This window comes from Condylostylus longicornis, unplaced genomic scaffold (genome assembly GCF_029603195.1).
Source record: "Condylostylus longicornis isolate FDR11 unplaced genomic scaffold, ASM2960319v2 ptg000031l, whole genome shotgun sequence".
Lineage (NCBI taxonomy): Eukaryota > Metazoa > Arthropoda > Insecta > Diptera > Dolichopodidae > Condylostylus > Condylostylus longicornis.
In genome coordinates, this window is record NW_026578000.1 from 7,662,005 (window position 1) to 7,686,194 (window position 24,190).

At 25.1% G+C, this 24,190-nt stretch overlaps 3 protein-coding genes across 4 annotated transcripts; 2 read left to right on the forward strand and 1 right to left on the reverse strand.

Annotated features, from left to right (window-relative positions):
• Positions 1 to 708: 708 nt before the first annotated feature.
• LOC129608262 (myosin-VIIa-like) lies at positions 709 to 12,617 on the forward strand (the record flags this gene model as incomplete). Its single annotated transcript, XM_055519654.1, has 17 exons — positions 709 to 894; positions 2,736 to 2,999; positions 3,107 to 4,228; positions 4,323 to 4,464; positions 4,544 to 4,678; positions 4,744 to 4,985; positions 5,059 to 5,907; positions 8,032 to 8,253; positions 8,362 to 8,783; positions 8,854 to 9,058; positions 9,149 to 9,550; positions 9,914 to 10,024; positions 10,084 to 10,389; positions 10,460 to 11,010; positions 11,081 to 11,240; positions 11,300 to 12,391; positions 12,453 to 12,617. Coding segments are annotated over exons 1-17 (6,414 nt in total), but the record flags the coding sequence as incomplete, so codon positions are not given.
• Positions 12,618 to 15,503: 2,886 nt separating this feature from the next.
• LOC129608436 (uncharacterized) lies at positions 15,504 to 21,158 on the forward strand. The gene is made up of 4 exons (XM_055519930.1): positions 15,504 to 16,656; positions 17,347 to 17,763; positions 18,314 to 18,325; positions 19,462 to 21,158. The coding sequence occupies exons 1-4, from the start codon at positions 15,570 to 15,572 to the stop codon at positions 20,961 to 20,963; spliced, it is 3,018 nt and encodes a 1,005-aa protein (XP_055375905.1). The 5' UTR covers positions 15,504 to 15,569; the 3' UTR covers positions 20,964 to 21,158.
• A 140-nt stretch (positions 21,159 to 21,298) lies between these two features.
• On the reverse strand, positions 21,299 to 23,126 carry LOC129608263 (probable cytochrome P450 6a20). 2 transcript variants are annotated; one of them, XM_055519656.1, is made up of 3 exons: positions 22,954 to 23,126; positions 22,033 to 22,857; positions 21,299 to 21,937 (listed from the first exon to the last, which is right to left on the reverse strand). In XM_055519656.1, the coding sequence occupies exons 1-3, from the start codon at positions 23,078 to 23,080 to the stop codon at positions 21,522 to 21,524; spliced, it is 1,368 nt and encodes a 455-aa protein (XP_055375631.1). In that variant the 5' UTR covers positions 23,081 to 23,126; the 3' UTR covers positions 21,299 to 21,521. The 2 variants fall into 2 exon arrangements, with proteins under 2 accessions (XP_055375631.1, XP_055375630.1); XM_055519655.1 differs by having other exon boundaries at positions 22,033 to 23,126.
• Positions 23,127 to 24,190: the final 1,064 nt, after the last annotated feature.

Genomic DNA, 24,190 nt, shown 5'->3' on the forward strand with positions numbered 1-24,190 from the left:
AGATAAGAAAGACTGTTTTTAAGAAATTTAAACTTATTGCAATAATACGGACAAAGGTTAAAATTTAAATTGGATTGAAGTTTAGTGATGACAAATTGGTGTATGTTAAACTGGTAAATTTTTGGAAGTCCAATATAAGTCAGGTGCATTTTTCTGTACAATTTAAGGGAAATATAATTTTGTTGTGTTCACTTCTTAGGTCTCTAAGAAGTGTCTATTCAATATTCTTTTCTTTGTATATTGTGCAAATATATATACCAATATTATTCAATGCTGAATTGAATATTATAGATATCAAACATATTTCATAGAGATGTTCGTGCTCTCTGTATCTAATCTATACAAATATTATTTTACAAATATAAATTAATAATAATAATATATACATAAGTCATATTATTAATAATAGTTACACATTCACATATATATATATATATATATATATCATCATACAAATACCCATATTTATACCTACATTAAAAATACCTACAGTATAACATTAAAAATTTTTGTAACTGAGTTGTAATCAAAATAAATTTTTTTTATCTAATTGTATTCAATAAATACCTTTTTTCAATTGTAGAACAATTTTTTTTATCAAAACTTTGATTATTTTTTTTTTCTTTACTGATAGGTTTATTGAATAAAATTTTTTTATTAATTACTCAGTTCAATTCGGAATTTCTTACTTTAAGTTTTATGCGATCATTAAAAAATATTAAAAAAAAAATAATATTTCAAAAATTATTTGAAATGTTTTAAATATAAGTTCCAGAATTTATTGTATATTATTTTCATTTAATAATAATTGAGGTTTGATATTAAAAAATAAATAATATAAAAAAAGCAACAATATCAAATATAATTAGCATGGCCACTTCAAAAAAGGAACATGTAAGTTCATTAAAAAATCACAAAAAAATACAAATATAATATAAAAATATGTGTGTGTATGAAATGACATGTAACAGCAAATTTTATCAATTTACTGATATTAGATTTTATTTTTTGATAAAATATTTAATTTGATTTTTTAATTATTGAAAATATTGTGTATAATCATGTATGTTTATAAAATTTTTTTATTGCCTATACGAGTATGTTGAAAATACGTTCTATTGAAGCTTGTGTTAACTATATATGTACATATATAACAATTATGTATATTAATAAGTATAACAGTTCGTATAACAAATTTTTAAAATGTACTTGTATTATGTACGAAATTTGTAGTACAAAAACGTAATATGATTCTATAAAACTGAGGCAGTTTATAGTTTTATACGATTTAACTGCGATAAACATACCAACTTGCCTATATTGCAAAAAAACTAGTAAGTTTATGAGCAAATTAAGTTATAGCAACACTTCTTTGTGAACATAAAAATTTATGATTTAAGTTTTCGTTTTTATGTGTGGCAATATACTGCGTTTATGAAAAGTCCTTATATAACAATTAAGATAAATTTTGAACACCAAATAAAATGTCAATGTAGTTCGTATTGGACAACAAATTATATCTACTGTAATCAAACATACATATGTAAATATTTGTCATTCAAAAATTAATGGAAGTGGATTTAGATACATTAAATTAACTTGTCTTACGTTGAATTTAGTTTGTAGTATGTAATTATAAAGATATTTTTCCGTAAAATTGTTGAATAAAGTTAAAGTATTAAACATTATTAAATTAAACCAAGTCATAGTGATTTGGAGTCAAATAAGTTTACATTACATAAAACAGATAAACACCAACCATTCAGTTACACCTAAACACAAAATTTAGTAACAAACCCAACAAATTAATACGTCACATAAGTATTTCAGTTATCATTAGAATGATATTTTAAATCAAAGTTTGCGATACATAAGAATCTTTTAATAATACGGATTAATCTATATTTAGGTATTACTAAGGAAACTAATGAAGTACCTACTCTAATATTTTTTTTTGCTCTCTTACGATAAGAACAAGTTTTGTTTTTTATTAAATTTAATAAATTTACTTACATATGTATATAATTATTTTGGTTATATAATATTATACACTTGTTTATTTATAAATTAATAATTTATGTATAGTAACTGAATTTTAGTTTAAATATTCAACGAAATACATATATAATTATGTACTGGGGCATACTCTAGTACTTGTACATTTTTTATGTTAAAAATTTCTTCTGTATTTCATCTAGTAAAAGTGTTATTTTTCTTTAATTTTAGAGGCAGTTTCGGTCATGAAACCTTTTGTACTTATGTACTTACATATATGTAGCTGTATATTGGTTATGTATATTTAAAACTAACTGTATTTGTACGCATTGCCAATTGGGCTTAAGCTCTTAAAATATTTATGATTAGACTTTTTTAATGGCAACATAATTCACAAAAGATTTTTGTTGTAGGCTGCGATAAAATTAATTTTTATATATTGATAAGAGCGATAAGAATTCTTGCACTTCATTATACATACATAAATGAAATTTCATTATTAAAAAATAGTGATTCAATCAGTTATTATGTTCCTATGGGAATTTCAAAATGTTAAAGTGAATTTTTGTAAAGTGCTTTTAAAAATAAAAAAAATTATAATCATAAAATCAATGAGTCAAAACTTTTAAAATTTTTTTTTTTTTTTTAGTATTATTTTTCAATTCGAAATTACATAAATAATCAAAATTTTATTTCCAAAGTTTTCAAAAATATGAATAATGCAATTTTTAAATCTTCAGGTTGATTATGTTTGGGTTCGACCATCAAATCATTTAGATGAGTTTTCAGTTCCAACTGGTGGACGCATATTACGCACCGATAAAAATCGTACACTAATCAAAGATGACGAAGGGAACGAAGTATGGATAGCATCATCCGATATAATTAAAGGAATGCATGTTACATCACAAAATGGTGTTGAAGATATGATAACATTAGGCGATCTACAAGAATTTGCAATTCTACGAAATCTACACATACGGTATAAGAATAAGAAAATTTATGTAAGTACATACATGCATACACAAGAATAAATAATTTTGTAAAAAAAAAAGAATTTGAACTAATCCAAAGTAGCATTATTCGAAGAGTTATTTTTAAATTTTTTTAGACATACACTGGTGCAATGTTAGTTGCCATAAATCCATATGAAGTTCTTCCAATATATACAAATCGTGAAATAAGAAATTATCGTAATAAAAAAATTGGTGAGTTACCACCACATATTTTTGCAATCGGTGATAATGCATTCCAAGAGATGAAACGGGAATCATGTAATCAATGTATTGTTATTAGTGGTGAATCTGGTGCTGGAAAAACTGAAAGTACAAAATTATTATTGCAATATTTAGCAGCAATAAGTGGCAAACATTCATGGATAGAACAGCAAATAATTGAAGCAAATCCAATTATGGAAGGTTTTGGTAACGCGAAAACAATCCGCAACGATAACAGTTCACGTTTTGGTAAATACATTGATATTTACTTTAACAATACTGGAGCAATACAAGGAGCAAGAATTGAACAATATTTGTTAGAGAAATCAAGATTAGTTGCACAGACTAAAAATGAACGTAATTATCATATATTCTATTCGATGTTAGCGGGTCTTAATAAAGATGAGAAAAGAAAATTAGAATTAGAAGATGCTACAAAATATTATTATTTGACTCAAGGTGGTAACGTTATATGTGAGGGCCGTGATGATGCTAAAGAATTAACTGATATACGATCTGCATTACAAGTTTTAGCATTTAGAGAAGAAGAAGTTTGGAATATATTTCGTTTATTGGCAGCAATTTTGCATTTAGGAAATTTAAAAATTAAAGGAACTGTAACACAAAATATGGATTCATCTGAAATTAACGATAACACGAATGTTACAAGGATAGCAAATTTTTTGGGAATGCAAAAGCATAGTTTATGCGAAGCTTTAACTAAAAAAACTTTATTTGTACAAGGTGAAAGAGTTATTACTTCTTTATCTAAAGACGCAGCAATTGATGGTCGCGATGCATTTGTGAAAGCAATTTATGGAAGAATTTTTTTGAGAATTGTAGATAAAATAAATGAAACCATTTTTAAAGACGTTCATAATAACAAAAAATTTCAATCGATTGGCGTTTTGGATATTTTTGGTTTTGAAAATTTCCATTCAAATAGTTTCGAGCAACTATGTATAAATTATGCCAATGAGAATTTACAACAATTTTTCGTAAAACACATTTTTAAGGTAAGTTTTTACTTGTTTTTAATTTTTCCTTGTTTAGTTTTTTAGGGCAAATGGTTATTAAATTATTTTCTATTATTTGCTAAAAAAAATAAAGTTGGAACAAGCTGAGTATCAAAATGAGGGTATTAATTGGAAAATGATTGATTTTGTTGATAATCAAAATATTTTGGATTTGATTGGTTTGAAAACTTTAAACATTATGTCGCTGATTGATGAGGAGACCAAATTTCCAAAAGGTAAAATTCAAAAAAAAATTATAAAAACTCATGATAATTTTATGGTAATGTTGATTTTGTTTTGTTTAATTAAATACAGGAACTGATTACACATTACTTGAAAAGCTTCATTCTACTCATGGAACAAAAACCATTTACAAAAAACCTAAATCATCTAATGATCACATATTCGGTATCCAACATTATGCAGGAACAGTTTATTATAATCCTAAAGGTAAATAATTTGTTGCTATATAAAACCTATAAAAATGTACTTATTTCTTTTATGTATCTATATAGGTTTTCTTGAAAAAAATAGAGATTCTTTCAGTTTGGATCTTAAAGAGTTGATTTCAAAGACAACGAATCCATATTTATTAGAGATATTTGAAAATGATAAAAGTGCATTGGACACAACTAAAAAAGCAGTGACCCTTTCATTTCAATTTCGTAGTTCATTGGATTTATTGATGAAAACATTATTAGCGTGTCATCCATCATTTGTTCGTTGCATAAAACCAAATGAAAATAAAATGCCAAATGTAAAAAATAATATTTATTTTGTTATTAATTAATTATATTATTAATTATTTGTTTCCTTTTATTCTGTTTTAGGTTTTCGATAAAGGATTGTGTGTTCGCCAATTACGTTATTCAGGTATGATGGAAACAGCAAGAATTCGTCGTCTAGGATATCCAATACGTCATACTTATTTTGAATTTGTTGAAAGGTACCGGCATTTAACAAGTGGTATAGCACCTGCTCATAAAACTGATTGTGTAGAGGCTTCTAAAAAAATTTGTAGTAGAATTTTACCACAAGAATCTGATTATCAATTTGGTAATAATAAAATATTTCTTAAGGATGCTGATGATATTCTATTAGAATCTGAAAGAACAAGAATTTATTTAAAACATATAATAACAATACAACGGGGATTTCGTCGTGTTTTATTTAAACGCTATTTACAAAAATATCGTAATGCAGCAACTATGATACAAAAAACATGGCGTGGATATAAATTACGTAAACGTTTTGTAGTAATGAGACGTGGTTTTAATCGTTTGCAAGCATGTATTAAGTCCCGTGAAAATACATTAAATTATAAACAAAAACGAGATCGTATCATAAAATTGCAAGCACATTGTCGTGGTAACGTCTTTCGTAGACATTTTAATAATATTTTGCCAAAGTATAGTCAACAATTGAAAGAAATAAGAGTGCAAAGGGCATTAGATGAACAAGAACTTAAAAAATCGGGAAAATCAAATTGGAAAAACGAAGCTGATATTATTTACCAAAAACGTTTAATGGAATTAAATAAACAAATTACAACATTAATAACAACAAATAAAGAAAGTGCAAGACGAAGTCAAAAAGGTGATAATTCAGTGATAACATCTGAGGATCATGGAAGAGTTGTCGATAGAGCATTTGAATTTTTGGAAAATGAATCAGAAAGTGTAAGCGATATGTTAGTCTACTTTGAAGAGATAAGTCGTATGAAAAAAATAATACCGAGTAAGTTATTGTCTAGACCAGTTGGCTTTTATTCATATGAATCGCGAATGTGATTTCAAATATAACATTAAAAAAAAAACTAATCGGTCCTATAGCTTTACAAATGCACAGTTAAAAGTAAAGCTTCGGTGACAATTAGCTTAATTTCACTATATAGTCAACTTTAATTTCGGCACCTCAATACAGTTTATGCTTTTGGAATTTTATAAGTTTAAAAACTCGAGACTTTAACGAAACTTTTTCTATATATTTCGTAAGAATAATAACTTTTAAATTATAATTTTAAATAAATGTAGTTATTTTCATATGATATATAAAATTTCCTCATTTTATATACTCGTATATATTCCTTATATAATATAAAATTTGTTTTCAATTTCATTTAAAATATTTGCTTACGGTATTATTAAAGTATAAAAATTGGCTTGGTAATTAAATTATTAAATAAATTTCAAAATTATTTATTACGCTAAAAAAATTAAAAAAAAATTATTTTTAGTAATATATAGTATAATTTAAATTTTTATTTAAAAAATTGTATATAAAATTTTACAAAAGTATATTATATATAGTCATACTCTTTTATATTCAGATCATTTCATTTACAAATTATTCTCGAATTTATTAAAAAAATTTTATTTTATTTAAACTCATTTCTGCATAGAATATTATACAATTATATTATAATATTAAATTTGAAATAATATTTATTTCATTGTATATAAATTTGTAAAGTAAATATAGTTAGAACATTAAAACATTGGAAAAGAAATAAACACAAAATACGCAAAAAAAACACAATGTTTATTTATTACACAAATTTACACCATTTTACATCAAAATTCAAAATTTGCAAAATATTTTCCTAACTGAATTTTGTATTTATGTTAAATTACAAAACTCTGTACATAATATACATAGGTAATAATGTACATACTCATACATGTAAATATTCAAAGTGGAATGTAAATTTTTGGTTAGGTTATTACACCCATTAATAGAAGGTCAAGATGTTAAACTTGAAACAAGAAATTTTAATATTTTATTGTGACACCATCTTTACAGTTTAATCACATAAAACCAATTATTGGCCGTGATCTTATGTTTGGAGATTTTAAATACATAATCCGCTGCCTGGTGGTCAGCAGATCATTTTCATATTAATTTAAATCTAAACATAAATTTTCAACTTAAATTTAATTTAATTTGTATTTGGAATTCGCAAGAGTTCATCTTTACTTACACTAAATGCTCATAATTTTCGGGAGAGTTGTACAGGTAAATTTGGCATAACTTATTCATTGACAAAATTTTGATCATCTTGAAATAAAAGCGGAAACTTCTTTCTCATGTAAAACTTTAGTTTTGTATATATATATATGTGTAGTTACATAGGAAAACTTTTGTTGATTTTCAACACAAAATATTTTTGGGAAGCTAATGGTACGTAAATTATTTCATACTTAATAGTGTTTGTTAATATGTTCGTATGCATACATATGTAATAATAATAGAATTAATGTAATTATTAAAACATCAAACTCGTTTTCATTAAATTCATTGAAATTTTAAAACTGTTGTCTCCATTGCATTATCAAAGATAAATACATAAGTAAAGTAGATTTGAAGTTATATGAAATTATTGGACATACGCAATTATTCCAAGGCATTGTATATAAATTTTTGCTAATTAAAGATTTCAATTTTATAAAAAATCTAATTTAAATTTATAATAAAATTAATAAATAGGGACTTTAAAGAGGAAATTTGGATTTATAATTAAATTAAAGAAAATATAAAATTTAATTAAAACTATCTTTTAGCATATTGGAGTCGACTTTATGCGAAAAATGGTATTTTTTTTAATAAGATAAAAAATAATATAACTGATATCTTTGCAAATACAACTTAATATAATTATTGAACTAGTTATATTAGTCGAAATATAACTTAAACTACAATAATTTCAAAGCTTTCTCTTCAACATGCTAATAATAAAATTATAACAAGTGAATACAAATATTTTAATATTATATAAAATTCTTGTTATTTAAAAAAAATTATAGAGAAAACGCGACACCTTGACGGAACCATATCATGCTATTTCTAAAGATGGTACAATAAGATTACCGAAAAGGCAAATTATTATAGAAGATTTAAGTGAATATAGTTTTGCTAAATTTGCAGCGATATATTTCAACACGGATGTGTCATTTCACTATAGTAAAAAACCATTGAAAAATTCTCTATTAGATCACAATATACCGGTTGATGTTATATCAGCACAGGTTTGCATAACAACAATTTTATGCTTTTCAATAAATTATTAAATATATTTAATGCATCACAATTAAATTTTTATATTTTTATGTACATATATATTATTCACCATTAAGGCAATATGGATAACTCTATTAAGATTTATGGGTGACATGGCTGAAGCAAAATATGATTTTGATGATGATCAAGAAGAAGAAGATGTTGATGATGAAATTGATGTTTATGAAAAGAAATCAAAAGCATTAAAAAAATCAAAACCATCTATTATGCACCGTTTAACTGTAAATTTAAGTAAAAATCAAGTTTCTAGTAAAGATTATTTAGATGCTTTGAGTTCCATTACTGATAATGAAACTGGCCATCAACGTTTAATTAGAAAAACTTTAAAAAGAAAAACGAAATTACCAGATATTTTACGAAAAGCATTAGATAATAGCGAAGAAATAGAATATTATCATCAATGGTTAGAACAGAGAAGTTCAAATTTACAAAAAACTCATTTTATCATTGGACACGGTATTTTAAAACCACAATTAAGGTATTCAATTATACAAATAATCATGGGTGGCTAAAAATTGTAAATAAAAAAAAATTAAATGTCATTTAAGGGATGAAATTTATTGTCAAATTTGTAAACAATTAACAAACAACCCATATCAAACATCATTTGCAAGAGGTTGGGTTTTACTTTCATTATGTTTGGGGAGTTTTCCACCATCATCTCGTTTCGAAAAATATTTACGTCGTTTTATTCAATGTGGTCCGGAATTATACTCTCCTTATTGTGAAAATTTATTAGAAAGAACTTTATTGGTAAATTATAATACGTGTTTTAAATGTAGCAAGCATTTTTAAAAAGAATTTGTCAAAAACGACCATGAATGTATGTATATCATATTTTAGAATGGTACTCGGACTCAACCTCCATCATATTTGGAATTACGAGCAAATCGTAATAAAGATGTTGTTACATTAAACGTATTTTTAATGGATGGTTCAATAAAAAAAATACAAGTGGATTCAGCATCTACTGCTAAAGAAGCTATCACTCAGATCGCTAATAATGTAGGGATTTTAGATCATTTTGGTTTTTCAATATTTGTAACATCATTTGATAAAGTTTTATCATTGGGTGGTGGACGAGAACATATTATGGATGCGATCTCTAATTGTGAACAATATGCAAAGGAACGTGGTGTTAGTGAACGAAAAACTGTTTGTAAATTGTATTTAAGAAAAGAAATTTTCTCACCCTGGTATAATCCATCTATAGATCAAATTGCAACAAATTTAATATATAAACAAGTAAGCAATTTGTAGTCATTTTAAAAGTTTAATAAAAAAAACCTTTAGATTTTTTATAAAAATGAAAGCTGTCAAAAATGAAAATTATTTTTTAATGTTCCTAACTGTTGCATTTTATTTGTTTTACTTTGTTTTATTTAGAATTTAAAAATCAAACTTAAAAGTTCTAATAAAACTAAAGTTGAGAGTTTAATAAGAATAATGCAAATTTTAATTTTCAATACTTAGAAAGTCCTGTGAATGAAAAGATTATCTCAAAATTTATGAAAATTTGCTGTGAAAATATCTTATAAGCAACCAAGTATAAATTTATTAATTTTAAATCATAATTTTGTTTTTAATTTCATTATCCGTCATGAAAAGATTGTCCGTGGAATAAATTTTGGTGAATATCGTTGTAAAAATGAAAAAGATTTGGCTATGATATGTGCTTTACAATATTATGCTGACCATGGACATGTGCTGAATCCAAAGGTATAATTATATGGAATTTTATGCCATATGTAAATTAAATTATTTAAATTTTTTTTTAGATTTTATTAGAATGTTTACCAGAATATTTACCAAAGGATTTATTAAAATCGGGAGATAAAGCATTAAAAAATTGGGAACGTATTATTACTGAAGCTTTTAATAGAAACGATTATGTAAAGAATAAAATTCCACAAAGCAATGCTAAGGAAGATATTGTAGTATTTGCCCAGCTTAATTGGCCAATGTTATTCTCAAGATTTTTTGAAACTGTCAGAGTATCTGGAGCACAATTAATAACTGATAATATTATAATTGCTGTAAATTCTGTTGGTATATTTTTGATTGATGAAAGTGAACAAGTTCAGGTGATACTTTTATTTTTTTTTAAAAACGAAAAATTTCGAAGAAAAAAATAACACAAATTATTTGATTTAGGCTGAATATTCATATCCTGAAATTGTTGCAGTGAATCTTCAAGAATCAGATGCAATTGACTCAAATATTACAATAAATGAATTTTCCATAGAAACAATCCAAAAAGAGAATTATACATTTAAATGTTTTGAAGCGAAAGATATTTCAGAATTAATTTCATCAATTCTTGAGAATTTAAAAGCCCGCTCAATATATGCTGTAGCTACAAATGATTATTTAAACAGTTCGGAGAAATCTGATGAATATTTAAATTTTCACAAGGGTGATTTCATAAAGTTCTCTAAAGGCATAAATGGTACGGAAATAATGAAAGCACCACCATCTTCATGGTTTAAAGGTGAATGTAATGGAAAACAAGGTTTATTTGCTGCTGATATGATCTATATTTTACCAACTATAATGGTGCCAACGGAAAGCATATTAAAGATATTTAGAGAAGGATCAATTGTTACGTCTAAAAGAAATCTTAAAGCTAAATATAACACGTTACAACGTCAAAAAATGTATACATTACGTAAATTTGCTGAATTCCATTTCCGAGCAAATATAGGGTAACAATTGACGTGCAAAAATTAAATTATTTAATGAAAATATTTTTAAAAAGTTTTATCTGAATTTTAGATCTAAATATAATTCTCAATCAATGCGTGCTATTAGGGAAAAAAATGAAACTTTATGGAAGCATTCGCGAGACATAATTCGGGCTCCTTTACTAAAGAAACTTCAGAAGGAAACGAAACTTTTTGAAATTGCTGTTGGAATATTTAGTTACATTTTAAAGGTATACTAGTAAAAATTTGTATATGCAATATTAATTTATTTAATTCTTATAAATTTTAGTATATGGGTGAAACTGGACGTGCAATGGTTTCTGTTAATACCGATCATATCTTTAAAGAACCATTAGCTAATGAAGATTTACGAGATGAAGTTTATTGTCAAATAATGAAACAATTAACAGAAAATAATATATTTTACAGTGAAGAACGGGCATGGGATTTAATGTGGTTAGCAACTGGTATTATGACACCTGGAACATTAGTTCTAAAAGAATTAACTGAATTTCTAAGAACACGTACTCATCCTATTGCTTTAGAATCATTAAAACGTGTACGTAAAACTTTATCTGTTGGTCAACGAAAATATCCACCATATATCGTAGAAGTTGAAGCAATACAAAATCGCAGTGAACATATATATCATAAAATATATTTTCCAGATGATACAGATCAAGCATTCGAAATACAATCATCAACTCGTGCTTCCGATTTAATGGCTGATATAGCAAAAAGAATGAGTTTAAAATCAACTGAAGGTTTTAGTTTATTCATAAAAATATCTGACAAAGCATTTTCTATACCAGAAGATGAATTTATATTTGATTTCTTAGTTGAAATAAAAAAGTGGGTAAAAGATACAATGCCTTCACGTTCTGGTGATTCAAATTTACATTTTAAATATCAAATATATTTTATGAGAAAATTGTGGATTAATATACAAATTGGTCGTGATGCTATCGCTGATTTAATTTTTCATTTTTATCAAGAATTACCGAAATATTTAATGGGATATTATAAAATTAATAAAGAAGAAGCAGCAAAACTTGGTGCTTTAATATATTTAATTAAGTTTGGTACTAATTTCCAAGCAGGACAGAAAACGCAAGATATTTTATCTAAATTGATTCCGGAAGATATTGCTTATTTACAAAAGCCAGATGATTGGAAAAGAGTTATAATAAAAGAATTAAATTGCATAAATCATTTGAATGAGGTCGAAGCAAAAAATAAATTTTTAAAAGAAATTTCACATCAAGAAACTTTTGGATCAACTTTCTTCGTTGTTAAACAAACAAATGATGCTTCTTTGCCCGAAGCAATTTTAATAGCAATTAATCGAAACGGATTTACCATTATTGATCCTAGATCAAAAGTAAATATGCTTTTTTGAATTTCATGTATTTTATTTTGATTTCTTTTTTTTTCGTATTTAGGAAATGTTGGCATCCTATGGTTATCAAGATTTAAATTTTTGGAGCTCTGGAAATACATTCTTTCATATACGTTTTGGCAATATGATCGGTGCTTCAAAATTACTTTGTACAACCACTTTAGGATATAAAATTGACAATTTGTTAACATCTTATATAAATTACTTGAAAACAAGAGAAAATGATTAATTTAAAAAAAAATTAAAATATTAAATTATCAAAATTATTGTAGTAATTAGTTTAAAAATAAATAAAATTGAAAATATGTTTTTTAAAATAATTTAATAAACAATAAACCCTAATGTTATAGTTTAAAAATATTTCCAAAGAAGTAAAATTTGATTCAACAGACTAAGAATATTTAGCAAAATTATTATAACCCGTAATTTCAATTAATTAGACATAAAAAATTATTTACAAACTTCTAAATCGATTTCGGCAGTTGAGTTAATTTCTTTTTTTTTATCTTAACTCATAGAGGTCGTTAAGAGAGAAAAGAAAATTGAGAATTCTCTTTGCGGCTTTGCTACTTTTAGCAACTACATATTTGGAACAGTCGTAGTGCACTCGTATATAGAGTTTTAAATAAATTATTATAATTTTACTCAAATTCTAATTAATTCAAAATTCTTAAAAAATTTATTATGTTTAAAATTATCGAAAAAAAAAATAGGCGAAACCAAACTGTCGTCAGACCTATGAATACTGATGGACTATAACCCAACCTAAAACGCATTTGGAAGGTCTTAAACTCCCAAAAATAGTCAAACTGACTAAACATTAGTTTACCGTTTTTTTGTCTACATTCCCTGAAGAAAAACAAAGAAGTGATCGAAGAGTTAATATGAAAGCAGAGTGATCGAAATTCATATTAAAATCATTTTCTAAATTTAAAGAATTTCACGCAAATCTTTTAGTTATAAAAAACTTAATAAGATCCGGGGCTTTGTTGGCATCAGTAGGCTAATAAGTCAGACTGCTAGTAGAATGATAGGGGCAGGGTGTACTCCGTTGCAGTTTACACACCTGGCTTGAAAATTAATTGTTTTATTACATTCTGCCGTTCTATGATTATCTTTGTGTATGTGTATCCTCTGGCATCTCTTGCATCACGGGATGGACCCATTACTTCTAGGAGATTCAACTTTTAGTCTCATGTGCTAAAGATATTTTATTTTATATATTTTATTTATGTCTTCGGTATAATCGACAACATAAAAAGGGGTAACTTTATAATAGTATTCAAGTCATTTTCTATTTTTTAGTTTTATTTATGACATCTACGAATTCGAAACCTCTTTGGATAAGTTCACACTTAATATCCTGTGGCTTTATTAACAGCTTTATTTAATTGTTCGTTTTAATTTTCAACATTTGTTTTACGTCAATATTTTCCTCTTTGAGGATCCTTATTAACTGCGTGCAATTAGTTATATTACTCACAGTTACCGGCGGAAGATTGTTTTTTTTAAGTTGAGTATTGTCAATACTTGGTGAATATTTTTTTGCTTTAGTGCTTCATTTCTATTACTGGTTCCGTTTGTGGTGAATCTTGAATTTTATCTTCTTTGAATTTCTTTTGGTTTTAAAAATTCAATTGGTTTCTCTAGCCAATTCTTCCTCATCTGTTCCGTACACAACCATACCTATTTTGTCTTTCCTGGTGCCATTTGAAACTATATTCTGTTCAGCTCCTCACACAGGGTTTCCAAATTGTTCATACGCGAATCCATTATTGATCCAGTTTTCTGATAAAACAGAAAATGAATTTTTTACATTGCCTTTAGAGGTTTTACTTTTTGGGTTTTCTTCAGACTTTGTTTTTCTTTTCTCTCTTAACGTGTTTCTACTTCCCCTACCCACCAGGGAATAGGATAGCAAATATATGAACAAATTTATTTGAATGGATTTACAGCGTCTTAATTATATGTAATTTATCAAATAATAGTAAATCACTATATAACACCTTATAAGAATTATAAAATCTTTATAAAAAAAAATATTAAAGTTATAAAAAACAAAATTAAAATCTTGACTAATGTTCAAGGTCATTTAAAATTTTTATTTATATTTTTCTTGATATTGTATTATGCTAGAAAAATATTTAGTATTATTTTGTGTTAATAATATTTTTAATATGAAAGATAAAAAAGTTTACAATTAAAACATTTCTTTAATTTGTTTAATTGACGCTCTTTACAGGCATATTATAAATTTTATAATATAAAGGTAATCTGATTTATACGTACATATAGGTGTTTTATTAATCATATATGAGCATTCATATATGTAATTTGTAAACATACATGTACATAGGTAGGTAGGTAAAAACAGTGAATTTTATTTATTAAGAGCTTTTTGTTTACACATGTATATAAGGTATTTTTGGATCAAAAAAATTTTTTTTTGTATTGTTTCTTGTCACTAAATACTGAGAGAAATTTTCTGTATGGATTAGTGAAATGGCAACTATTTATTAATTTAGTTCTATATCGAATTGTTGAAGCGGGTGAACAAAACTTTTTTTATACATAATATTTTATTTTAATTTATAAATTAAATAAAAACAGAGAGAAAAAAAAATAATAAATTAGAATAATTTTTGGATCAATATAATTATAGTTTGCTTTCGAGATTGATTTACTAGTTCCTTATTACAATGGTGTTGGAGTTTAGTATAGAGATTATTTAAAATTTTTGGAATAACAAATTCATTGGTTAAAATATTTTTGGTTTTTGGTTTGATTTCAGGGCTTTATTTATTATTCACAAAATTTTTTTGATTGAAAGTTTGAAATATTTTCCTTAGTGTACATGTAATAGTCTGCGATATTTTTATTTTAAATTTGTATATTTTTTTATACATGCTCTTAACAATTGTATAATAATAAAAGAAAACAAATGAATTTTTTTATCAGTTCACTATCAAATGTTATCTTGTAAACATGAAACACTGAAATATAGTTTTTAATTTAAAGAATATAAAAATTAATTAAAGAAACTGATTATATTTTAGTTAATTCAGAACTCTTGTCCCTATAAGAATTAATTTTAATATTCCAAAATTTTCTCTAGCTTTAAAATTAATATATATACATACATATTTATATATACATTAAGATGATAATCACGTGGAGTCTTTTAAATTGGATCTTTACAATTTTAACTGTATTGGTTACAGGAATTCTGTATTATATTTATAATCGAATGAATTATTTTGAAAATCATGGTATACCATATGAAAAGCCAAAATTCCTTAAAGGAAATATGACTGGAAAATATTTATCAGATGTAAAAAGATTATATGAATGTTTTAAAAATGATTCCAAACCAATATTCGGAATGTATATATTATTTAATCCAACAATTGTTATAAAAAATCTAGATTTAATAAAAAAAATTTTAATAAAAGATTTTCATACATTTCCTGAACGTGGTTTTTATACAAATAAAAAAGATGATCCACTATCAGTACATTTATTTAATATGGATAAAGAAGGTTGGAAGGAACAGAGATCAAAATTATCACCAACATTTACATCTGGTAAAATGAAATATATGTTCTCGGTTGTCGATAAAATAACAAATCGTTTAGCTGAAGCCTTAAATGATGCTATAATTTTAAATAAAAATGATAATGAAATTGAAATGAAAGAATATTTGGCTAGATATGGTACAGATGTTATCGGTAATGTTGCATTCGGTATTGAGTGTAATAGTTTAAAAGATCCAAATGCCGAATTTCGTGAATTTGGTAGAAAAGCAGTTAATGCATCAGTTGGAAATTTTTTTGGTAGAATTCTAAAAGCAAATTTTCCACAAATAGCACGTTTTTTTAAAATTCGAAATCAATCAATTGATGTACAACAATTTTGTTTCCGTATTGTACGTGAAACAATGAATTATCGACAAGATGGTCAAATAAAGAAAAATGATTTTATGGATTTATTATTAGAAATGAGAAAAACTGACAAAAATCCAGATGGTTTAGGCTTTGATGAAATTGCTGCTCACACATTTGTTTTCTTTATTGCTGGTTTTGAAACAACTTCAACAACAATGGGTTTTGCTCTATATGAAATGTGTATAAATCAAGAGGTACAAAATAAAGCAAGAAATGAAGTAAATGAAATTTTGGAGAAACATGATGGTAAAATGTCATATGATTGTTTAGAAGAAATGGTATATTTGGAACAAGTAATTAATGGTGAGACAAAATTAAAATAAAAAATATAATTAATATTAATAGGGTATTATAAAATAATATTCAAAAATATGTACATATGTAAGTGAGTGAGTCCAAAATAATTAAAAATTATCACCTTTTAGTAAGCTTTTTTCTTCAAGTGTATACACTCATTTATTACACGAACTTCAAAATTTTGATTATAAGAGCTTTCTCATGATTTATGTGAGATATGTTTTTTAAAAAAAGTTATAGAATTTTTGAATTAACTTCATAGTGCAATATGTCCAAAAATTCTATAGTGACATATTGCTCTCCAAATTTTAGATTGTATTGGAAGCAAAATTTAATTATGTATACGTGGATCGTTAATATTTTCAATACAAATGTGTACATTTGCGTGTATGCGATGTTGTATGAAATCAAATATTTTGTTTCGAGGAAATAGTATTTTATCAAGTTTAGCTGATTGTCTTTAAAGCGTCGTCTGAATCGTATTTTTTATTATATTTGATAAGTGGTACTTATAGTGATTAATGAATATCTAAATATATACATATAAGCTATTAAATTTTAGAATTTGAGTTGATGTTGTTTTTATGTAGAAAATATTCGGTTTTAAAGATATTTTACAATATTTTGCATTACATAAAGAAAATTTCGTACATATAAGGTATTAATTTTTTTTATAACTATATTTGTGCCATATAGAAACTCTTCGTATGTATCCCCCAGTTATTGAATTAAATAGAAGAGCTGTTAAAGATTATGAAATTGAGGATACAAATTTAATAATAGAAAAACGTATGAGAATTGTTATACCAATTTCATTAATACAACGTGATCCAAATTTATTTGATGATCCAGATAAATTTATACCAGAACGTTTTCATAGTGATGAAATGAAAAATCGTCATCCAATGTCTTTTATACCATTTGGTGATGGTCCACGAAATTGTATTGGCATGAGATTTGGTAAAATGCAAGCAAAACTTGGTCTAGCAATATTATTAAAAAAATTTATTTTTAAACCTGGAAAAAATTTAACAATACCAATTGAATTAGATGAAAATGCTGTATTAAGGCAATCAAAATCAGGACTATGGTTTAAAGTAAATAAAATTGAATCATGATTAGATGTTTGTTTAAATAAAATGAAGAAAATTACAAAATATAAATTTCAGTTTTTTAATTTAATATTGGAAAAAATTGATGAAATAAAAATAATGTGTGAATTAACAAAAGATTTTTGTTTCATATACTATAACCTCGATGAATTGTTAAATTTCACTAAGAAACCAAAATGGAAAAAATTCTTAAATATTGAAAACAAAAATATTAATTTATGTAAAAATTGTAATAAAAATCTACTCAATAAATCATATAACATTACAAAATTTATAAAATCATTCAAATTATTTAGAAATTTTTTAAATACAAATTATAAAAATAAAATTGGTAACAATAATAATAAAAGTATTGTTGTTAAATCAAAGAAAATTATGTTGCCATTTAAATTTTTTAATAATCCTATTTGTTATTTATTTAAAAGAAATTTTAGTAAACATTTTAATTCAACTGAAATTAGAGAAGATAATTATAAAAGAAAATTTTCCCAATTATTATTAGCTATTAAAAAGAAAGAAATAAAATTTTTTAAATAAGTGTTTTTGTTTAGGTAAAATAAGAAGTAAATTTTTATAGGTAGATATCAGATAATAAATTTTTAATTAATAAAGTTTTTTATAAATTAAATTGTTTTTATTTTAGTTTGCTAAATTAAATTCATGCGAGACCTATATTACGGTGTGGTTTAAATAGATCGAAAGTATCGAATTCGAATATTATCTAGCAGTTAACATATTTAATAATTCTCAAATAATCAATAGATACCAAGCTCTCTCCCTCGTTAATCACAAAATACTTTATCCGTAACAATCTCGGAATACCGATTTCTAATAAGCTTTTTTAAGTTTGTTTAATATTATACATTCACGTGGCTGGTGCAGCAGTTAACACATTTCAAAATGGCCCGTTTTGCTGATTACTATTGCTGTATTTTAGAAAAATTTAATTAATAATTTTGTTAATACCATTTTTTGTCGCTTTGTGATCAGTTACCTTAACAGCAACAAATTTATAAACAATCATTTTCCGGGGATAACTTTACTATAATCAAATTATCAGTCTTTAACTTTTCATTCGACAAGCTAACCTGAGCCCCATTACTTATGAGAATAATTATGGTGATTATTTTTAAAAAGTTTCAAAAACAATACACAAAAACATCAATTTTTCAAGAAGCCTCAAAGTTAAAAAATATTATTGCTTCTTCCGAAATTTTTTGAAATAATAGAAGATTCGTTTGCACTATTGATTTGTTTCTTGCAAAATTTTCTACCTATCAATTGTTTCTATACGTCATTATTCTCGGCTTTAATTCATGTTATTCTGATATCGCTACAATTTTTAAGAGTCATCTCTAGGTGACGAAATATAATTATATTTTTTTGTTGTACATTCATTATTTACTAGTACATTTGCATGATTTATTTTTTAAATGCACACCTAAATAATGGAAAACATTTTTTCAGTCAAAAAAACTGTTGAAAAAATTAAAATCTTATCTACATTATAACAAAATTAAATTTTAAATTATCTTTTTGATAAAATGTAGCATTCTCATCGCAATTTTTAAAACAAAATACAAATAGTAACCACATTTTTATATTGTTTGGAGTATTTAAATGTTAACGAAAATTTTAAAATACAGTTAGTTGACTATTAAGTTGCGGTCTAATAACGTGTGTTTTTTCTAAATTCGAGAAAAAAATTCAATCATGATTTTAAATGTCATCAATTGGATTACTACCATTTTAGTGGCAATCCTTACAATATTAATTTTATTTATTTATCGTCAAATAACATTTTTCAAACGACACAAAATACCGCATCGGCAACCATACACACTAATGGGAAATTTAACAAAAAATTATATGTCGGATGTTACAAAATTATATAATGAATTTAAAAATGAACCAATTTTCGGAATGTATTTAATGTTTAATCCAACAGTTTATCTAAAGGATTTAGATCTCATAAAAAATGTTTTAATTAAAGATTTTCATACGTTCCCAGAACGTGGACTTTATCACAATAAAAAAAATGATCCGTTATCAGCACATTTATTTGCTATGGATAAAGAGGGTTGGAAAGATCAAAGATCTAAATTATCACCAACATTTACATCTGGTAAAATGAAATATATGTTTTCAACTGTATTAAAAATTACAGAATGTTTGGCTGATGTTTTAAGTGAAGCATCTAATACAAGCAATGAAATCGAAATGAAAGAATATTTGGCAAGATATGGTACAGATGTTATCGGTAATGTTGCATTCGGTGTTGAATGTAATAGTTTAAGAGATCCAAATGCTGAATTTCGTGAATTTGGAAGGAAATCTGTTACAAATATTCAATCAAATTTTTTCTTTAGAGCTTTAAGGAGAAATTTACCAGACATTGCTAGATTCTTTGGTATACGTAATATACCGGTTGATGTTGAAAAATTTTGCTTTCAAATTGTTCGACAAACAATGGATTATAGAACTAATAATAATATTAAAAGAAATGATTTCATGGATTTATTGTTAGCTATGAAAAGAACTGATGCAAATCCTAATGGTTTGGAATTCGGAGAAATTGCTGCTCATACATTTGTTTTCTTTATTGCTGGTTTTGAAACAACTTCAACAACAATGGGTTTTGCATTATATGAAATGTGCTTAAATCAAGAGGTACAAAATAAAGCAAGAAATGAAATAATTGAAATTTTAGAGAAGCATGATGGTAAAATGTCATATGATTGTTTAGAAGAAATGGTATATTTGGAACAAGTAATTAATGAAACGCTTCGTATGTATCCACCTTTGATAGAGTTACATAGGCATTGTGTTAAAGACTATAAAGTTTTAAATACAGATTACATCATACCTGCTAATTCACAAATAACTATACCAATTTCCGACATTCATAGAGATCCAAAATATTATAAGAACCCCAATGAATTTATGCCAGAAAGATTTACAGCTGAAGAAATGCAAAATCGACACCAAATGTCTTTTATACCATTTGGTGATGGGCCAAGGAATTGTATTGGCATGAGATTTGGTAAAATGCAAGCAAAATTAGGTTTAGCGACATTATTAAGAAATTTTGAAATTCATCCTGGTGATAATTTAAAAGTGCCAATTGTTTTAAATGAAACAGCTGTTCTAAGACAAAGCAAACACGGTTTGTGGTTTAAAATAAAAAAGTTAAACGTATGAAGTACTGGAGGGTGACACATTAAGTTCTATATATGCGTTTGATCTTTAACTACGTACTTTAAAAGAATATAATTTAATAATTTTTACTTAATAACTACATAAAATCATGTATGTTTTTATTTTAAACTTTTTTAAAGCAATTAATTTACTTATCTTAATTATAAATTTTAAATAAATTCTTTATCACTTCATTCAGTTTATGTGTTTTTAAGTAGGTATTTCTGGTGCATGAGTACCGGTGATTATAATCTTATTAAAGTTTGTTTTTATGAAATATTTATTTGTTGAAGAAAATTTGTTGTTGATAAAATGTCTAATTTAAACTTAGTAGTTAGCTATTTACCATATGTAGAGTAGAAGTTATCTAATTTCAAGATTAAATATAATTAATGAAATAGTTTTGAATAATACATATATGAATAGATACTTCTATATTGGTATGTTAACTTTGTATAATAATGCAGAATATTTATTCTTTCGTTTAATTCAGATGCTCCATAAAAAGTATTATTTACAGACTTTTTTTTTTAAATAGACGAAGTGTAAATTTAATTGTAGTTACAATTTTTTAAATTTTATCCAAACTTTTGTTTGTGGTGACAAAAGAAATCTTTTTGTATTATAAATCAAAGGAATTTGTAATTTATCACTTTTGAATAACTTATATGAGTTTAAAATTGATATAAGAGCTATTTTAGTTTGTAATTTTGCAAATCTCATTCCAATACAATTCCTGGGACCATCACCAAATCCAAGAAAAGCCATTGGATGTCTTTTTTCCACATTAATGTCAGAAAATCGTTCAGGATCAAAAACTTTTGAATTCGGATAAATATTTTCATCATGATGAATTTCATAAATTGGAATGATTACTGGAATACCTTTTTCAATAATATAATTAGAATTTGGAATTTTATAATTTTTAGTTGCTACTCGTCCTAACATTGCCAGAACTGGGTATTTTCTTAAAGTTTCTACAAATGTAAAAAGAATATTCGGTCAATTGGTTTAAGAATTGATTAACAAAATTATTACTCATTTGGTTTTAGAAGAATTAATAAAAACATACCTTTTAAAACTTGTTCTAAATATGGCATTTCCATTAGAGCTTCCCATGATAAATCTCCGTTATGTTTATCTAATACTGATCGGATTTCCTTTCTAATTTTATCCTGTATTTCACTATTCATTACAAGTTCATAAATACAAAATGCTAATGTTATAGATGATGTATCATAACCGACACTAAAAAACATATAACAATTTGCTATTATTTCATTGAAACTTAATTTCGATTGATTTTTCATTTCGATCATAATATCCATAAAATCATTTCTTCTAACATTATTTTTTTTTCTATAATTGATTGTATTATCAACAGTTTGTACAAAAAATTCTATAACATCATTTGGTGTATCTTTAATACCCAAATATCTTGCTAAATTTGGTGCTTGTATTTTTAACATCATTTTTAAAGGGTTACGACCTTCACGTTTTTCATTTCCTTTAATACCATATTTATAGAAATCTGAATTTGGATTTGACAAACTATCGCATTCTATACCAAATGCGACAGCTCCAATTACATCGATAGTATAACGAGAAGCAATTTCATAAATATCAAGATCTTTTTCTTCGAATTTTTCAATATGAGCTGTTAATCTTTGTCCAATTGCTTTGATTGTGGGAAACATAAATTTCATTTTACCAGATGAAAATGTCGGTGAAATTTTTGTTCTTTGATTTTTCCATTTATCGGCATCTATTGTCACTAAATTTGCTGATAGTGGATCATACTTTTCATTATGATACATTCCACGATTTGAGAAATATTCAAAATCTTTAATTAATATTAATCGAATAAGATTTAAATCAGTGATTATTGCAACAGGTGCTAATGAAAAATACGCCCCAAAAAATTGATTTTTCTCATTTTTCAAATTTGCATAAAGATTTTTTAAATCAATTAAAAAATTTCCAGTCATATTACCTTTAGGGAATTTTGGTTTTTTATGTGGAATTTGTTTACGTTCCCAATATGTAAAACGATATTTAATAAATCCATAAAGAATTGTTATCAAACTAATTAAAACAGCTGATATTAAATAAAATAACATTTTTATGAGAATGTCATCTGCACTTTACTTTCAAGTTGAAGTTATCTCAATGATGTCTGAAATAAAACTGAAATGAGAGAAAATGTTATAAAAATTAATTATAAAAAATTTTTTTAGTTTCCCTTGAATCGTTTACGTGATATGAAATGAATGAAATAAGTAATATTCAATATATTGAATTAGACGCTTAAATTAGTATGGAAAAATAGATGAAAATTTGTAACACTATAACAGGTTTTTAATTTTAAAATTTCCTTCTGAACAGCGTTCCTATATTACTAGATTTATCTGAATTTTTATATTACTAGATATTCTAAATTGCTAGAATTATCTGATGAACTTTTTCTGTCATAATTAGCCAAAAATAGATTGAAAATGTTAATTCAAACATAATAAATACAATATTATTTATCTTATAACGATTTAACACAAAAAAACAAATATACTCGTTATAATTTCAATTCAAGAGTGTATAAAAACTTAACTAAATAATTTTTCGCCAACATTATTCTAGGCATTTTTGAAAATTTAATTGTAATAAGATTATTTTTTGATAAACATAAGGTATATTGAGCGTTTCAAAAACTGAAATGATTTATATTTTTTTGTTTTATTAAACATTTATTGATTAAAAGACAATAAAATATATGACAACGAAAATATGCTTAAATTAAATATAAAAGTCTGTTTTTTTACCTGAACTTAAGGTAATTTTTTTTTTCTTTTTATGTTGTCGGATTTTTCAGATTTTTTGACAAAATTTTTCATATCTTTCGTAAAATCAATATGGTAATGCTGCTTCTGAAATTAGCGTAATAAAATATGTGAATTGTGGATACTTTTGTATGCATATAATTTTTTTTTCACTTAACAAATTAAAAGCAAAAAATTAAAATCTTATCAAGAGTAAATATTTTGGTTGTTACTTGCATATTTAGAAAATAAAAAAGCTTTAGAAAGTTTAATGCTTCTTGGTTATGAATGAGAGATAAATTTGAAAATTCAAATTGCATACATTTGGGCTAAAATAAATTACATATATGCATATAAATTTATATAGACGTTGTTTTACTTCATCATATTTTATCTATTTGTTTGTATGAATGTATG

Bases quoted from the DNA above. Each gene is read 5' to 3' on its own strand.
- LOC129608436 (XM_055519930.1), top strand. From the start codon at position 15,570: ATGATAATCACGTGGAGTCTTTTAAATTGGATCTTTACAATTTTAACT. The intron at 16,657-17,346 runs GTGAGACAAAAT...TGTGCCATATAG, and splicing joins TTTGGAACAAGTAATTAATG to AAACTCTTCGTATGTATCCC.
- LOC129608263 (XM_055519655.1), bottom strand. From the start codon at position 23,080: ATGTTATTTTATTTAATATCAGCTGTTTTAATTAGTTTGATAACAATT. The intron at 21,938-22,032 runs GTATGTTTTTAT...TTACATTTGTAG, and splicing joins TTTAGAACAAGTTTTAAAAG to AAACTTTAAGAAAATACCCA.